Source organism: Hippoglossus hippoglossus, chromosome 10, assembly GCF_009819705.1.
Source record: "Hippoglossus hippoglossus isolate fHipHip1 chromosome 10, fHipHip1.pri, whole genome shotgun sequence".
Classification (NCBI taxonomy): domain Eukaryota; kingdom Metazoa; phylum Chordata; class Actinopteri; order Pleuronectiformes; family Pleuronectidae; genus Hippoglossus; species Hippoglossus hippoglossus.
In genome coordinates, this window is record NC_047160.1 from 13,371,331 (window position 1) to 13,389,629 (window position 18,299).

The 18,299-nt window shown below is 41.0% G+C and overlaps 1 protein-coding gene across 1 annotated transcript; it reads left to right on the forward strand.

The window, feature by feature from the left end:
* The first annotated feature begins 587 nt into the window (after nt 1-587).
* On the forward strand, nt 588-15,549 carry ehd1a (EH-domain containing 1a). The gene is made up of 6 exons (XM_034597934.1): nt 588-976; nt 6,013-6,110; nt 11,333-11,574; nt 12,392-12,562; nt 13,908-14,072; nt 14,415-15,549. Exons 1-6 carry the CDS (start codon nt 588-590, stop codon nt 14,946-14,948), a joined length of 1,599 nt encoding a protein of 532 aa, XP_034453825.1. The 3' UTR covers nt 14,949-15,549.
* Nucleotides 15,550-18,299: the final 2,750 nt, after the last annotated feature.

Genomic DNA, 18,299 nt, shown 5'->3' on the forward strand with positions numbered 1-18,299 from the left:
TTAAATGAAGGTTATATTTTTGGAAGTATTTTAAATTTACAAAATACACATTAAATGGTTAAGCTCGGAGCATAAACATTGATTATACATGAATTCCTATATTGCTTGGACATACATTCATTCATTGCTGTTTTTGCTGTCTACTGGACTGGCAAAGTTGAGGCTTTTATTGTGAAATAAGTACTGGAGTTCCGGTGTCCGCGTCCTTGGTTGTGCTCACAACAGTCTGCCGGTCTCTCGTTAGCCACCCGTCAGGAGGAGCAGGAATCGAACCGCTGTCACGGCAGAGTAGCTTTAGTTTCAACCTCACTACCCTCCGCTGGACACTCGGGTCGGGGTGTGTCTGCCCGTGATCGCTGAGAGGACGTCAGCTGAAAGAGGGAGCGTCCTCCCCGGGTGACGGAGTGAGTGTGTGGCTAGCTAGCGAGGAGGAGGAGGAGGTGGGGACAGAAAACTTGCGAGACCTCGCCCAGCCGACGCTTCATTCCAGCAGGCAGCTACTCTCTCTCGACGGTGTGAGAGCTCCACACCTCTTAACCCGAGCATTTCATTTTGAAGGGGGGGGACACCGACACCGCCAGTGAATTATGTTCAGGAAAAACTTGAAGAAGGACCCGGAGCTGTTCCAGAACGTGGCCGACGGGCTGCGGCGGCTCTACCGGACCAAACTGTTCCCGCTGGAGGACACGTATCGATTCCACGACTTCCACTCCCCTGCGCTCGAAGATGCCGACTTCGACAACAAGCCGATGGTGCTCCTGGTGGGCCAGTACTCCACCGGGAAGACCACTTTCATCCGGCACCTCATGGAGCAGGACTTCCCCGGTATGCGGATTGGCCCCGAGCCGACCACAGACTCTTTCATCGCGGTGATGCACGGCGATCAGGACGGGGTGATACCGGGTAACGCTCTGGTTGTCGACCCCAAGAAGCCCTTCCGCAAACTCAACGCCTTCGGGAACGCGTTCCTCAACAGGTAAAGCCGGTGCCAAGTCCCAGACCACATTAAAGAGCTCAGTGTGAAACACGTCACACACTAGGATTATAACAACTAGATCTTTACGGTTATTTATTCATTTGTAAGCGATGTTATATGTATGTCAAGTTCATGCTTCTCTTTAAACAGCTGTGTGCTTACAACCCTGTCACAACAACTCACCTGTGGGTTAAATGTCCCCCCTGCAGGTCCCCACACGCTCTGTACAAGTAGATTCACTGTATGTATGCTGTTGCACAATCTTCCTGCGAGTGTGACAGTTTTCATGCAGGTGTTTAGTGTCAACAGCAAGGTGGAAGAGCCTGTCTGTGTATGCAAAAGCATAGGAAGGTGCTTTCCCGGATTTGATCATCCCCCTTTCACACCAGTCCTCCCTTTCACTTTGTGCCAAACCCTGCCAGTTCACAGGGCACCTTGGCCTCCTTCATGCACTTCTTCCCATCCTGAAACCCCCTGGCAGAGTCACTGGTGACAGATGGTTTTAGTCTCAGTGGGGCTCCTTGAACAGAGGGATAGTTGTTAGTCATGTTGCTAGGGAGCAGGCTGACCTTGTCCTGCATGTCCTCGGGCGTCGGTGCCACAGGTGTTGCCACATCAGTAGATGCCGACGAGCCAGCTCCCTTATTTCACTGCCTGTGAGTGTGTCTTGTGAAGCCTTATCACAGAGGGTTAAAGGTTTTTGGAGTGACAACCTATCCTCTTGTAGTGTTGTGACATTGAGTCAGCAGTTTTGAGTTTTATGGAGGTTAGTGAAAGGACATTCAGCCCATTGGAGTTTGCCTGATGAGTTGGAAAAAAACTTGATGAATCACTCCAGATGACACTTAAGTCTGTTATTTAATCTGTCAGAGACAGAGTTTCCATCATTGCAAAAAAAATGTGATGACTCAGAAGTCGTCTTAGTCAGCAATTAATGCAAGATAGCAGTGGCAAAGATTTGGAAATTATAGAGATGCGTAACGTTACACAAAAAGAAAGGAAAGGAGCTATTGAAGAACAGCAGCCAGTGTTTCACCTGGTATATGACATGGGCTCCTCCCAAGTCAGTGTACAAGGTGAGACTTCCTAAGCAAGGTGCTGTGAGTCAGAGACAGCTACTTGGTGACAGCTAAACATCTTAATCCTGTGTGTGTGTGTGTGTGTGTGTGTGTGTGTGTGTGTGTGTGTGTGTGTGTGTGTGTGTGTGTGTGTGTGTGTGTGTGTGTGTGTGTGTGTGTGTGTGTGTATTTTCGATGACATCAGATACCTGACATCTGATTTGTTGACGGTGTCACTTCCTGTGGAGGATGTGGTAGGCATGTCCCCTTCTCTTCCTGGTAGCCAGGCCAGTGTGGTGTCCTCCCTACACCAGGACAACATTATTACTCAAACAACTACAGGACTGTCATGATCTGTTTTTAGCATCAGATTATCAGGTGGGTCATGTCACCATGTGCTGGATTAGTACAAAAAGTTGACACTTCCCTAGTGAGGCCTATCTCCCATTATCTATTGAAAGCCTTTCCCTCAATTATGTGGAGTGTTTGTTTTATCTTGCATGCGTGTCAATGTCTGCCAAACTCAGGAAGGTGAAGCAATGCATTTCAGATAACCCTTTAGAGGTGTGTGTGTGTGGTGTGTGTGTGTCTGTGCGTGTGGGGGGTTGTTAGGCTCAGGCCATGATTCACTTCTCTGGAGTTTATTACAGACTTGAGGGGAAACCAGATAAGATTGTGTGTAAACAAAGGCTATTGTCCATCACAGCATCATTTATCCGAGTGTTGGACACAATCTTGTGTTGCACGGGACTTGTGGCTCCCTTTCATTCTGCATCTTTGTCTTAGAGGCATATTCACGCTTGAGTGGTCGCACACCGGCTCAGGGAACTCTTACATGATTATACATACCGGGATATATGTTTATGGCAGCCGCAGGTGCTTGACCTGCTCGTACAGGTCATGAACTGTGTACGGGCATAATGCTGAATTAATCGGTTGTAATGGCATGCAGCGTGGAGCAGGCCTACAGCTGATTAAACCAGACCCAGACAGACAGACATTTGGAACAGTGATGTTTCTTTGCTCAGACGGTGCCAGTTTTCCACTCATGAGACCAAAAGTATTTGGATTGGCCTTCAGCTGTTGGTTTGTCAGAGGTATTTTTACTCACAAAAAAAGATAGGGGATGAGAAGAGGGTCAGATTGTCAAATGACTGATTTGAGGTGGAGGGGGCTGTGATGTCAAGTCCACGGTGTAATTTTTAAACTATAATCATTCAACTTGCAGATTAGCCCTTAACTACCAGACTGGGATAGGATTTGCCCTCAGTATAAGCAGTCATTTATGAAAAGGGTAAACAGAAATCAGTCTTAGGATTCTCACACCTACAGTTTGCTCTTTGACAGACCCAAAAGGTAACAGCTAGTGGACTGAACGGACATACATTGCCTATTTTCACAGTTTACCATTATTTGTATTTTGTAGCAGCCTGGTTTCGGGATTTGCGTCCCACCTCTTGTGCAGGGATTTTATACCATAGACTGTATGAAGTTGGATGACACGACTGTTCTCCAAAAGTTAAGCCAAAGCATCTTGATCGCTGGCTGCTGTATACTGTAGGTCATAAATCCTACCTCCTCCCTATAAATGGATGGGACATGGGCCAAACTAAAAAGTCTATTTAATACTTCTCTTCCTGCTCCAAATGTTCAAATCTTTTAGCTCTTGTTCCCTTTAAGTTGAAATGTCACTGCAGTCAGAGGGGCCCTGTGTGTTTGTGCTCTCTCTGTAAGCCATTAGTCAGTAAAACCATAGTCAGCAAAGTTGAAGTTCCGCACCCCGGCCCACACTGTCCTGCTCCGTCCTGTCCTGCTCGTGGCCTGTTATTCCAGGACACTGACTCTGCACTTTGCTCAGAGAGAAAATTGACATATGCACAGCCTTGCAGAGACTTAACAAACAAATATAAATGAAAACGTGTAGATATGTATATATATTGTATATAAATCATTTATTCACAAAAGCAAGTAAAAGTTAGAGTAGGCAGTTGTGGAAAAGCTGCTCTGCTGTAACCTCCCAGGGCCCTGTTTCCTCTTCTCTATAGGAAGCGGAGGTTACGATGCCAGGGAAGGTCTAGATCAGGAGGTGGGGCATGATAGGAAGACCTTCTGTTATAAGCTGGAACCAGACTTCCAGTATCACTGGAATAGGTCTGATTTTCCAAATGAACCCAGGTCTGTGGCCTCTCAGAGGGGATGGGTTTCTCCCTCTCACAAGACATGATCAAACAGCCAAGGACTCAGATATTTTTAAGCCCTCGGGCCCCCGTGCCTGGTGGGTTCCTGCTCTGTTGCTAAGAATTCATGCTCAAGTTCATTGGAGCATTCTTTCCTACTGCGTGGAAAATGTTGTGACAGATAGTTAAATGGAAAACCTGAGCCAAAGTTCCTACTTGATATCACACACATCAGCTATGAGATGCAGAGGAAAACCTGCATGTTTGTTATCTTTGGCAGTCACTGCTATTCTATTGTAATATCATACATAGGATCCCCATGCAAGGCACACTGCTCACATTTTTTTTTGACTTGTTCATTGTCCTCTGATTTTTCCTTTTTCCCCTCTGCGTGTGGTGTAAGACCTCTGTTAGGGTGTGTGGTGCGTCTGGCCTCAGTGCGGTTTCAGAAGGAATGTAAAAGCATGGTTCCCCCGGTCTTATGACCTTGTGCCTCTCAGCTCATGTTGTGAGTATCGGTTCAGACAGATTCAAAGAGCAGCAGAGCGAGAAGAAGGGAACAATCTCCTTCTTTGTCCTGAGTGGGACACCGTGGGTTTATACAAACCCACTCATTGCCTCTCCTGCTTCTCAGTGTGTACATCTGTCTGTGTTTGGGTTCATGCATGAATCTTTGGAGAGTGAAACTCCCCTTTAAAGTTTAAACCCCAGCTCAAAGTTGACCATTGTGTAGTGAGTTATGTTACATTGGGTATGACTCAGGCCAACACTTCATGAATTGTAAAGTAGTCCTCTTGAAGCTAATTCTCCCCCCACTGTTTGGAAAAAATGACTGTCCATTGTGTTTTCTTCTTCTCTCCTATAAAAACAACTAAAGTAGGTGTAAGCTAGGGCTGCAACTCAGAAGTAGTGCATTTCATGGTTTGGCCTATAAACACAAAAGAGAAAAAGTTCCATAATGCTTTTCCCAGATGACGTCTTCAGACCATTACATCTTCAGGCCCAAGGCGATGTCCTCGGTTAAACTTCTTGTCCAGCTAAAGATCTAAAAGTCAAAGCTTCACAAAGGTGCATATTTAATTGTCAGCTTTTTGACCAACTGATTAATTCCTGTGCAGAGCCTGTCAAGCTGAAGCGTAACCTCAGCAACATTCAGTCACTGAAGAGCTCAGTAACAAAACAAAAGCAGTTTTCTTATATACAAATCAGGGACTGATATAAAGATGGACAGCACGTCTCTACTTCCTTCTATTGTACAATAATTAAGCCAAAGTAATTCCAGAACTGGGTGCTGCCATCTTGCTCTGGTGATGTCATTTGAAGCCAGTGTCTGCGCAGTTGTGATCGTCGAGTGGAGCAGTGGTATTATCTTCCCACCAATACACGTGTTCAACCACTCTTGAGTCAATATCAGCTGTCAATCATGAAGTCTCGTCCAATTTTGAAAGCGTCAAATAACTAATTAAAACAAATCTTAGCAGAAAAGTGAATTTTCTACCTAAATCAATGGTGATAAGAACTACCTTAAACAACCATGTTTGGTAAAAAAATATTTGACCTGTACTTTTAGTTAAGCCTCAAAAAGCTAGTGTGGGCGGGGTTTATAAACCATACTGCTGCCAGCGACTAGGGGTGATTGAGATGTTATGCTTCAACAAATACTCTCAGCCAACTGGTTTTTCCACCCTCTCACACTTAAAATCCCCTATTTCTTTCTTTTCGTCTCTTTTTTTCTTCTTCTCCCTCTGTGCTTTATACTGTCCCCTCTCTCATCCTTGTGTTTTGTTTTTTTTCTTGGTAGATTCATGTGTGCCCAGATGCCAAACCCGGTCCTGGAGAGCATCAGTATCATCGATACTCCTGGAATCCTGTCCGGGGAGAAACAGAGGATAAGCAGAGGTCTGCTCCACACACATACACAAACTCCTTTACTTGCTCTCGCTCTCGCCTGCTCTCTTGTAATACTACTGCACTACCAGAGCCACACACTCTCAGCTCAAAATCTGTGAAAAAATTTAATCAGAAAGCGTTGCACACACACACACAAGCAAAGTAAAACCACAGGAAGTCACAAGCATTAATAACTAAAGGATTTTTTTTAAAGCAACTTAAGCATACTCTACAAGACAACTTTAGTCTCATTTATATTTCACTCTGGAAGCCCTCAGCTCAAAGTCAAACAGGTCATGTCAGTTTTATGTTGGGCGTTTAAATTTTATGTAGAGCGCTTTGAAGTTCATTTCCTGTGTCTATACCTTCGGTTCTCTTGCACACACTCCTCTGTCACTTCCTTCCCCCTTTTTGTTTTTCTCTCTGTTTTCAGATCAGCCTGTCGCTTGGTTTATATATTAAAAAGTATGATTTATCATCACTGGAAAAACTACGTAGCCATCATTCTTTGCTCCATCTCCGTTTGTCCCATGCTGTGTCATTTATCAGTTTATATCTGAGTCATTTCCCTCTGCTCTGCGGAAATAAATCAATTCATTCTTTTATCCAGTTCTCTAAACAATGCTGTGACCTGCAGGGTCAACATGCGATCTGCCACATTCAGTTTTCCTGGTTGCTTTTGATGATCCCACAGAAAAGCAGCAGAAGATAACTGTGTCTCAACACAGCTTCTGCTTTTCTACCTGATCTCAGTCCCTTTAAGAGGAAGCACACTTACAAGCAGTAGCGTTTTTGTGTACCCTAGGGAAAGGAAATGGAGTAAAATAGGAAACTTAGCGTAACTTAGCAAGTTTCCCAAGACTACCCCCCCTCCCACCACCACCACCACCACCGCTGTTGCACTGAAAGATGACACATCAGTCAGTCAATCTTTTTTATTGAGTCAGATTTCTTACAGGACACAAAATGAAAGAATAATATCAAGGAGTAGAGCTTAAACAGAAATGTATCTGCTAATATTAATTAGCAGATAATGATAATTGATCATCATGTGAAATTTTTAGAGCATAAGTCCTTGGATATAACTTTTCTATATGATGATTTGCAGCTTTTCTTGGTTTTATTTCACTATTAATTATTATTTAAACTGTAGGAAGCACAAAACAAGTAATTTGAATAGATTCATTTTGGCTGTGATAGATTTTTTTTTGTTTTCTCTCTGTCAACTAACTTTAATTAAGAAAACTCAGTGGAGCGTATACATCTGCCAGGGATCAACAGTCTCCTTAAATTCAATCTAGCTGAACCAACATTCACTCACTAGATATGTGTTCCCTAAATGTGCCCCATTCTTTCATAAAATCCATGAATTATCCCTGAGATATCAGTGAAAATGTAAAAAAAAAACCAATGTTAATGAAAGTGAAAAAAAAGTCCTACCTCCAGATCCTCGTCAAATCAAGATTCTTTCTCCATCCAAGTCCAATCTTTTCACCAAGTGTTGTGGAAATCCGCTCTGTAGTTTTTACACAATCCTGCCGACAAACAAACGGGTGAAAACAGAACCTCCTGGGTGACGGCAATAATTCTCAGATGAACTGATAATGAAATCAACTAATAGTTTCAGTCCTAAGAAATAGGCATCAGGGGACAACAGAAAAGCATGACGGTTGTCAAAAGGCCAAATAAATGACTTTAAATAGAGACGCGTAAATTAGTGTCATCTGATGATAAACCAAAGGGTGTGTGTGCTTGCATGCGGGGGGTGTGAAGGTGACCCTGCGTAGAGCGAAGCAGATGAAATCTGACACCTCAGACAGACAGTTTTGTTTCTATACATACATACTTATACACTCTCTCTCTCTCTCTCTCTCTCTCTCTCTCTCTCTCTCTCTCTCTCTCTCTCTCTCATATATACACACACACACACACATTTATTCCCCTTCTCTAGCTTAAACACACTGTCATGCACACACTATCCTCTGCTCTGTTTCTGTATAAACACAGATGCAAACGTCAGTACTCCACAGACGTACTGTACTGCCTGTGTCATATATAAACAAGACTGGATAGTGCAGCTGAAGTGTATCGGGCACGATAGTGTGTGTCTGTGTGTCTGTACTTGGCATTAGACCACAGGAAGCTATGCTGTTATTTCAGACTTTCCCTCAGTGCTGTAATCTCCTGACAAGAGCCGCGTGCGCCTTGTTAAATATCATAACCAAACATTTCTGTCATTTGTGTGTGGAGCAGTGTGGTATATATTCATAGAGCATGACAGTCAGTAACAGAACTTTCCCCAGGTTTAAAACTGGCTTGACATAAAAACTTAAAACAATATCATAGATCTACAAGTCAAGTCTAAAAGAGAAATTCCTGTGACACACAATGAAACTGGCATGTCCATTCATGTACACTGAGCTTTGTTTATTGCATAATCCTTGGATTATGGATTTATTTTTGATTAGGTCAGCAAGTATTCCACCCAACTGGTTCCTTGTTGAACCATGAAGTGATAAAAGTGTTTTGCAGAAGTTTCTTAACATGTTAAAACCGTTTCAGCGAATCTCCCTGTGAGAAAAAAAAGTTAAGTAAAGACTTTCGGTATTAGTAGTTGTAATGTACCTCAGCAGTATTGTTTAAAGGAATGGGTTGACATTTTGGGAAATGAGCATATTTGCTTTCTCGACAAAAATTAGAATAGAAGATGACACCGTCATGTTTGTATATTAAATATGATCCCACAGCATGCTGAGAGAAGCTGTTTACCCATTTCAAAATTTGTTCTAAGCTAAGATAACAGTCTGCTGGCTGTAACTCTAAGCAAGAAAGCACTTAAACATGTTGAACTATTCCTTTAACTATCCAGGAGATCTGGATGATAATGTGTTTTGTAAGATGAACAGGTTTTTAGATTTGACAACCAAAGAAGATAAGGACAGCCTCGTCTGTTAACGTCTCTGATGCTGAGGCCCGTCTCGAGTGCCTGATTTTATCACAGAATGTTTATGCACGTGTTAGGGAGACAGCAGTGGTTGATGCTATGTGCTATAAGTAAGTCTAAGCTTGAGCAGCTGTCTTACTGTCTGATTTCCTGACATGTGTTTTAAAAACAGACTGAAGAGAGAATGTTCAAATGTCCCCATCTGGGTCCCTTGGGGTTCTCAGAAATATTCCCACATCATGAGTAGTGTTACACACATTCCTAAAAGATTACTCATCTTTTTTCCTGTGATATTTTCTTGTGTCCATCTCTTATTACATTTCAGTTTTTCTCTTACTTTCACTTTTACTCTGTCCTTGACTTTCTCTTTCTCTCCCTTTCCCTTTCTCTTTTACTCCTGTCCCCGTCTCCCCCCTCATCTATCTTCTTCTTTTTTCTCATTTTGTCTCCCTCTCTCTTTCTGTTTATATTGACCGTGTTACTCGTTCTTTCTTTTGTATTCACGTGTTCGGACGCAGACAAAAGACTGCCATGTTGGAATGCATATGCAGCAGATCTGGCACTGATTGTGTGGCAGCTGAGATGAGCTTTTAGAGCAACTGCATTCTTCTCTGATCAGATGACACACGGCCTCTAATCAAAACCATAATTCTCTGTTTTTCTCTGCACTGCAAAGTTCCTCGGGGACGAGGAGAGCCCAGAAAAAGTCCTTTATTTTGAAATCTGAGTTAACCCCTTGTTGCTTCTCACATGTCCAAAGCACAGTAGGTTTCTCTGTTGTGACAGTGATAGAAATGTTTTCTAGCTTAACCCAGGTCGTTGTGTCATCGCAGACAGGTTCAAATGATCTTTACCTCCAAATGCTGCTCTCATGCTGTCTGAGTAAAGCTGGTTAATCGGTAACCAAGTGAAAAGGCCTGCCTCTCGAAAGCCCTTATCTAAACATTATTGGATCAACACGAGTTGGAATATGAACGTTAGAACCCTCAGTTTAATCTTCTCCAACACACACTGTGTTGAACGATTGGAGCCATTGAGCTCTTTGTTAAGTTGAACTCTGTGTTTCTCCGCACAGATTATTTGTAAGCACAGCACAGTGGAAAACATTGACATGAGGGGACAGGAATGACAGGACGAGCTGAGGTTAGGGACCATCCCCAAGTTGGATGCAGAAAGGCCAAGAGAACTTTCCAGATTTTTGCTTCTTTCGGTTTTTGACACTCTATCTTTACTTGGACTCTCTCCCACTACCTCCTTTTGCAAATATGCAGTGTGTCTCAATAAGCTGTGAAGTTTCATTTTCAATCATAGACCATCTTTATATTATTCTGAGCCCCCTCCCATTAATATACATCACCTCAATTGTTTTTAAATCACCTGCAGCTTTTAATTATACTTAAATACTACTACTACTACTAATAATAATAATAATAATAATAATAATAAATAATTATACTTTTTTGTTTGTGAGGCTCAAATTCAGGTCACCTTTAGTTTTGCTTCATTTTTTTCAGTTTGTGGTGGATTTTTGTCTTAAAAAGGAGGAGAATTGTCCGATTAACAAAACAACAATGTGGTAAAAATACTTGCAGGCTACTGCAACTGCTCCCAGTCTCTGTTTATACTGCTATTGATTTCTGTAGTTTTACTTTCTCAGAATTCTGCTGACTGATGTTAAGCAACCATCAACTTAACATTTCCTGGAGCTTTTCAGATGAATAGCCCACCAATACAAGGAAACCTGCATGTGGAAATTGTGGAAGAAGTCTTGAGGGTTTATTTTCGTGGTAGTTTAAAATTGCTATTGGAAATAAGGAAGAGGGGAATATATAAAGTGACTTGTATTGATGGAAATTGGCATTGGGGCAAATGTGATCAAGACAACACATAAATGTGTATTGAGTTTGTATTCATTGGAGAACAGGGGACGTCAGACCCAAAAGCCGTGTTCCAGCTGCCACTGAGATAAAGTTTGACAGTTCAGTGTGTTGTGGCAGTGAACAACCATCTATAAACCCTGACCACGTTCAGTATAAATCTAAAAACAGTGTTTTGTGGAAAAAAAGACAGATTGGAACTTTGCACTGCTGCTGCCTCGGGAATGTTGCAAATGTCAGGCTGTTGTTTTCAGCCTAAAAACATTCAAGCCTCATGTTGTTCTTCCCACGTAACATAAAATCATCACCTGTGTACACAGTCAGTAACCTGGCAGCGTTTGAAGTCAACACAGCACTACGTATAGATCCCATCTTTTAACAGCCGCTCCCCTCTCCTCATCTTTCTCCAGGTTACGACTTTGCCGCGGTGCTCGAGTGGTTTGCCGAGCGCGTGGACCGCATCATCCTCCTTTTTGACGCCCACAAGCTGGACATTTCTGATGAGTTCTCCGAGGTGATCCGCGCTCTCAAGAACCACGAGGACAAAATGCGCGTGGTGCTCAACAAGGCGGACCAGATCAGCACTCAGCAGCTGATGAGGGTCTACGGAGCCCTGATGTGGTCTCTCGGCAAAATCATCAACACACCTGAGGTAAAATATATTTCCATTTCACACCTGTGCCTTTGTGTAGTCCATACATTTATTTTACTTCGACAGTGTTTCGCAATTGAAATGCTGTCTATTTAAGTAAATCCAAGCTTGTGTTTATTTCCTGCATCAAATGCCAGAATCTGGCGTCTTCAGCTGGTAATCAGTTGTTAGACTTGCACAGTGGTCACAGCCTGTAAATGAGGGGAAAAGGCAGCCATCTTAGGCAGCTCTAGACAGAGGTCACGTGAATTTTTTCACTCAAAGACGAGAGTAATCTAATAGTGATATATATTTCACAATCATTCCAGCCAATGGTCTCAGCCTGTCACTAAAACAGAATTTGTCAGAAACAAACTGTGTGAATGTAATGAAAGTGAAAGGCAGCTTAAAAACCTTTAGCGTTAGATTCTTTGTCCCACACGATATCATGTGACCCGACTTGTCTTGTGATTTTTTACTGACTGTTTAGTTAATGTTTGATCCAGGGCCATATTCATAAACGGGTTGCAGAGAAACCTTTGGATCACGTAGAAAATTATTCATTGACATTGAGGGAGTAGTGAATTGTTAAGTCTCTCACATGTTGACCACAATACACATGATTTATTCATTTGTTTTTGCTTCACTTTTTACCACATCTTCCTTTATAATGTTGTCACGCATCCTGTTTGTGTCTCTTTTGGTTTATTTTGAGTCTGTTCATATTTTGGCCAGAGTGCTGGGTCATGTTTGTGACCTGTGCAAGAATTTCCTCGAATGAGGTCGTGAGGGACAATGAAGATGAATGGTGCTGAACATGTGCAACCTTTTACTCCAGGTTGTGCGGGTGTACATCGGCTCGTTTTGGGCCCAGCCCCTGTTGGTCCCAGACAACAGGAAGCTGTTTGAGGCGGAAGAGCAGGACCTGTTCTTGGACATCCAGTCGTTGCCACGTAACGCAGCACTACGCAAACTCAACGACCTCATCAAACGTGCACGCCTCGCCAAGGTCAGTATCAATAATACTAAGAGTGTACAGCCATGTTAGATAGCAGCTCCTTTAGGTACAGCATTACTCATTAATACCAGTCCCCTAAACATGCCAGATTTTCTCATCAAGATCTATTTTGCTCTGATAAATCAATGCAAATGTTGAAAAACATCCTGCTAAAAATGTGAAGGGAAAAAAAATCCTGGAACTGCCGCCTCATCTGCATCTGAACCAACATTTTATGGCTTCTTTCCTAACCAGTCCAGTAGATTTTTTCATAATCCTGCTAACTAACAGAGAGACAGACCAACAGATACAGAAAACATTCCTGGTGGATGTAAAAAAACATGGATTCAGACAGCCAGGGTGACACGTCATATACTTAAGAAGCAATGGTGTCAACGTGGGAGCCGGGGCTCTCCATATTGTTTCTACATGTCATACTTCATCATACCTCTACCCTTGCTCTGCTGTAAGTAACATTATGAGGAATATGAGAGGAGACGCAAGCTAGGTTAGCTCAGGTGATAACAGCCTCACATACGGCTCATTTTATCTATTACCATTATGTTACTAAGGCTGAAGAGGGTGATGCATAAAATACATTACTATTCTTAAACATAAACCTGTGGGCTTCTGGGTACAATTCACTCTTCTTTGTCTTCAGAGTCAGAGGTGTGGGTTTGAGCAAACTCGTAGCTGCAGGCGAGCAGCTGGGGAGGGGGTTGAGACAGTTTGCATATTCATAAACTCTCAATTATTAAATTAGGCAAAGTTGTAAAGTTACATCCAAACCATTTCAAGGCCATGAAGGGATTTTATTCATAAAAACTTCTAAATATTAAATTTTTAGGAAATAAGATGATAGAGCTAAGATGCAAGAATTCATCCTGAGGCAGGGTCATTAACGTCTGTTCAAAATGATGCAACAATCATCTGACAGTTGTTCATACCGAACTGCATCATAGCATCTTATTTCTTATTATCTTTCTTTCTTTGGTCTCACGACCAGCCCCACGTCTCCTCCACCCCCACAGGAGGAGCATTACTCGAAGAAAGTCCTGTTTTGTGCGACTTTGTTAGTGTTTTGTTTCTAAATTAACCATAGGCCGCGTGCTAATGTGTGTCTGAAGATTAAAGCAACCTGAACCTTGTAACACTTACAAGAAGAGAAGATGGATTATTTTCTGTTTCTGCTACAGTCTATAATTATACTGACTAAATCTTTCCTGTAGACATACCCTCCAGACACGTTTTAAAGACATATAAAAATACACTGCTTTGAATAATGTGTCTAATGAGGTTTATCCACAAAAGTTGTCTTTTAAAAATTGTGTTTCTGCATTTTTTTCATGGTGACCAGGTGCAGGCCTACATTATCAGCTCTCTGAAAAAGGAGATGCCCAGTGTGTTCGGAAAGGAGTCCAAGAAAAAGGAGCTGATTGCCAACCTGGGAGAGATTTACACTAAGATTGAGAAGGAGCACCAGATCTCACCTGGAGACTTCCCCAAACTGGCCAAGATGCAGGTGAGATGAGGATAAAATCCAGACGTATACAGCAGTAGATAGTGATGTACTATCCAGAGTTAAAGACCTGGTAATATACCAAATTGGGCTATTTTCAGCGTGTTATATAAAGTGCTTATCTTGGAGTAGAATGACCTTCCAACCTTTGCTCTCTTGACATCTTTGCCCCTCTTTCCTGCCCTTGCCTTCCAGGATGGGCCAAGACGGGGATGAGATTTATTTTTCCTGGTTTGTCAGGAAATCCTGCTTCTTGTATGCTACTCCCATTGGTAGCCATTGAAGACTGATCTATTTCTATCACAAATTCCTGTTTTCACTCAACCCCCCTCTCCATCCCTATAGGACCTGCTGAATAGCCAGGACTTCTCCAAGTTTGCGGTGCTGAAGCCCAAGTTGCTGGAGGCTGTGGAGGACATGCTTGCCAATGACATCGCCCGCCTCATGGCCATGGTGCGCACGGAAGAGGCCGCCATGCCCACCCAGTCTGTCAAGGGTGGCGCCTTTGAAGGAACCATGAGCGGTCCCTTTGGTCATGGCTATGGAGAGGGCGCCAGCGAAGGCATCGACGAGCTGGAGTGGGTGGTGGGTCGCGACAAGCCAACATATGACGAGATCTTTTACACCCTCTCTCCCATTGATGGCAAGGTGTCCGGTGCTGCGGCCAAGAAGGAGATGGTGAAGTCTAAGCTGCCGAACACGGTGCTAGGAAAGATCTGGAAACTGGCCGACGTGGATAAAGACGGGCTCCTGGACGATGACGAGTTTGCCCTCGCCAACCACCTCATCAAGGTGAAGCTGGAGGGCCACGAGCTGCCGCTGACGCTGCCCCCACACCTCGTGCCACCGTCCAAACGTGCGACAGTCCAGGAGGAGTAGAGAAGGGGGTGTAGCAGCCCGGAAATATCAGCGCTTTGGCTCATGTTTCGGACTCTCCAGACAAGTCCAACCACGAGCATGAACAACAACATCCTCCACAAAGCTGCCAGCCTCCAGGCTTCCTGACCCATCGTGAGGAGGCATTGCTGTGATTTTCACCAGAGAGAGACTGGAGGGTTTCTTGGGAGAAGGTGGGGGGGAGGGAGGGAGGGAAAAACATTCAGGTATCTGTTAGAAATTAACGAGGGAACGGGGTTTGATTCACCACCTGATAAAAAGGACATTACTGGATTGTGAACTGATGGGTAGTGGGAGGTTGCATGATAGAGATGAACATGGATTTGTGCATCCTGTGTAAAAGATGTCTTATAAGCATAGTCCAGTCCATATTATTATTATTATTATTATTATATGTTCATCCAAAGAAAATATAGTTTTTTCCATTTGGAGAGAGAGAGGAAAGAGGAAATAAATCAAAACAACTGTTAGAATTGTTTTATCTATATTTTTGTATTTCCTGACTGTTAAATTTGTCTCTTTCCAAAAGCTTCCCTTTTCATTATTTTGCCAGATAAATAAAAAGGAGCACCGTACCATCCGGCTCAGGCTTATGTGGCTTTTTATTTCTATGATACATAATGTTGGTTTGATTTTATCAAATGGGAAGAAGCATAACTGGAACAGCTACATATTAAATGGAGGGAAAACTTACTAAAATAAATTAAATTTGAAGAATAAATCTGAACAGAATCATGGTTTTTCTTATTTGTAGTACTTTGTCATTAAGGGTCATTCCAAGGACTGTGTCACTCAGAGGTCATCCACACCCTGACCTTTATTTTGAAATGCCCTCCTTTTGACAGTTTTAATGTGGTCTACTGCCCTCTGTAGTTCAGGAAAGACACGAACCAGATGCCTCATGAGGATCTACTATATAAGGCCATTTAGCCACGAAACAAGTGGCTGCATATTTCCGAGGGCAAATGGAAAAACAGTCGAGCAGACAGGCACTCGTCACATTCTATGGAGCACTTCAGACGAGGACATATGGAGACAATTTAGAAAGAGAATAAAATTCAGTGCGGGCCCAGGGAGACGAGCACAGATCATAAACAGAAAGACAGGAAGTTCTCACATGTGAGATTCAGACTTGAGTCTAAATATAGATGCAGTTTGCGTCTTGTATCTTAACGTGTCATATTTTAACCTGTGTGAGCCTGAAGTTGCTCTGAGGTCAGTTTGCATAATTCAAATGGGATGTTGGAAGTAAGTAACTGAAATGTAAATCAGATAAAGAAGAGAACAGAAAGGAAATGATGATTTTGATGTTTTAAATTATTTCCTTACGTGTGTGAAATAACGAATTGCATCAGCACGTTTCCACACTACAGAATATTTTTCGTGTCACGTGTGTTTACCTATTTCCACATGATGATGATAGATAATAGAAAGATAGATGATAGATAGATGATAGATAATAGAAAGATAGATGATAGAAAGATAGATAATAGAAAGATGGATGATAGATATTAGAAAGATAGATGATAGATAATAGAAAGATAGATAGATGATAGATGATAGATATATGATAGATGATAGATGATAGATAGATAATAGATGAAAGATAGAAGATAGATGATAGATGATAGATAGATAATAGAAAGATAGATGATAGATAGATGATAGATAATAGAAAGATAGATGATAGATGATGGATAATAGAAAGATAGATGATAGAAAGATAGATGATAGATAATAGAAAGATAGATGATAGATGATAGATAGATAATAGATGATAGATAGATGAAAGATAGATGATAGATAGATGATAGATAATAGAAAGATAGATGATGGATAATAGAAAGATAGATGATAGATAATAGAAAGATAGATGATAGATGATAGATAGATAATAGATGATAGATAGATGATAGATAGATGATAGATGATAGATAGATAATAGAAAGATAGATGATTGATAGATGATAGAGATAGATGATAGATAGATGATAGATGATAGATGATAGATAGATGATAGATGATAGATAGATAATAGATGATAGATGATAGATAGATAATAGAAAGATAGATGATAGATAGATGATAGATAATAGAAAGATAGATGAAAGATAGATGAAAGATAGATGATAGATGATAGATAATAGAAAGATAGAAAGATAGATGATAGATAGATGATAGATGATAGAAAGATAGATAATAGAAAGATAGATGATAGATAATAGAAAGATAGATGATAGATAGATAATAAATGATAGATGATAGATGATAGATAGATAATAGATGATAGATAGATAATAGATGATAGATAGATGATAGATGATAGATGATAGAAAGATAGATAATAGAAAGATAGATGATAGATAATAGAAAGATAGATGATAGATAGATAATAGATAGATAATAGATAATAGATGATAGATGATAGATGATAGACAGATAATAGAAAGATAGATGATAGATGATAGATAGATAATAGAAAGATAGATGATAGATAGATGATAGATAATAGAAAGATAGATGATAGATGATAGATAGATAATAGATGATAGATAGATGATAGATAGATGATAGATGATAGATAGATAATAGAAAGATAGATGATTGATAGATGATAGAGATAGATGATAGATGATAGATAGATGATAGATGATAGATAGATGATAGATGATAGATGATAGATGATAGATAGATAATAGATGATAGATGATAGATAGATAATAGAAAGATAGATGATAGATAGATGATAGATAATAGAAAGATAGATGAAAGATAGATGAAAGATAGATGATAGATGATAGATAATAGAAAGATAGAAAGATAGATAGATAGATAGATGATAGATGATAGATAGATAATAGAAAGATAGATAGATAGATAGATAGATGATAGATAGATGATAGATGATAGATAGATAATAGAAAGATAGATAGATGATAGATAGATGATAGATGATAGATAGATGATAGATAGATGATAGATGATAGATGATAGATAGATAATAGAAAGATAGATAGATGATAGATAGATGATAGATGATAGATGATAGATAGATGATAGATAGATGATAGATAATAGAAAGATAGATGATAGATGATAGATGATAGATGATAGATAAAAGAAAGATAGATGATAGATGATAGATAGATGATAGATGATAGATAGATGATAGATGATAGATGATAGATAAAAGAAAGATAGATGATAGATGATAGATAGATGATAGATAGATGATAGATAGATGATAGATGATAGAAAGATAGAAAGATAGATGATAGATGATAGATGATAGATAGATGATAGATGATAGATGATAGATAGATGATAGATGAT

Excerpts from the sequence above, each read along its gene's own strand:
- ehd1a (XM_034597934.1), top strand. The coding sequence starts at position 588 with ATGTTCAGGAAAAACTTGAAGAAGGACCCGGAGCTGTTCCAGAACGTG. Across the intron at positions 6,111-11,332 it reads GAAACAGAGGATAAGCAGAG|GTTACGACTTTGCCGCGGTG; the intron begins GTCTGCTCCACA and ends ATCTTTCTCCAG. Across the intron at positions 12,563-13,907 it reads AACGTGCACGCCTCGCCAAG|GTGCAGGCCTACATTATCAG; the intron begins GTCAGTATCAAT and ends CATGGTGACCAG.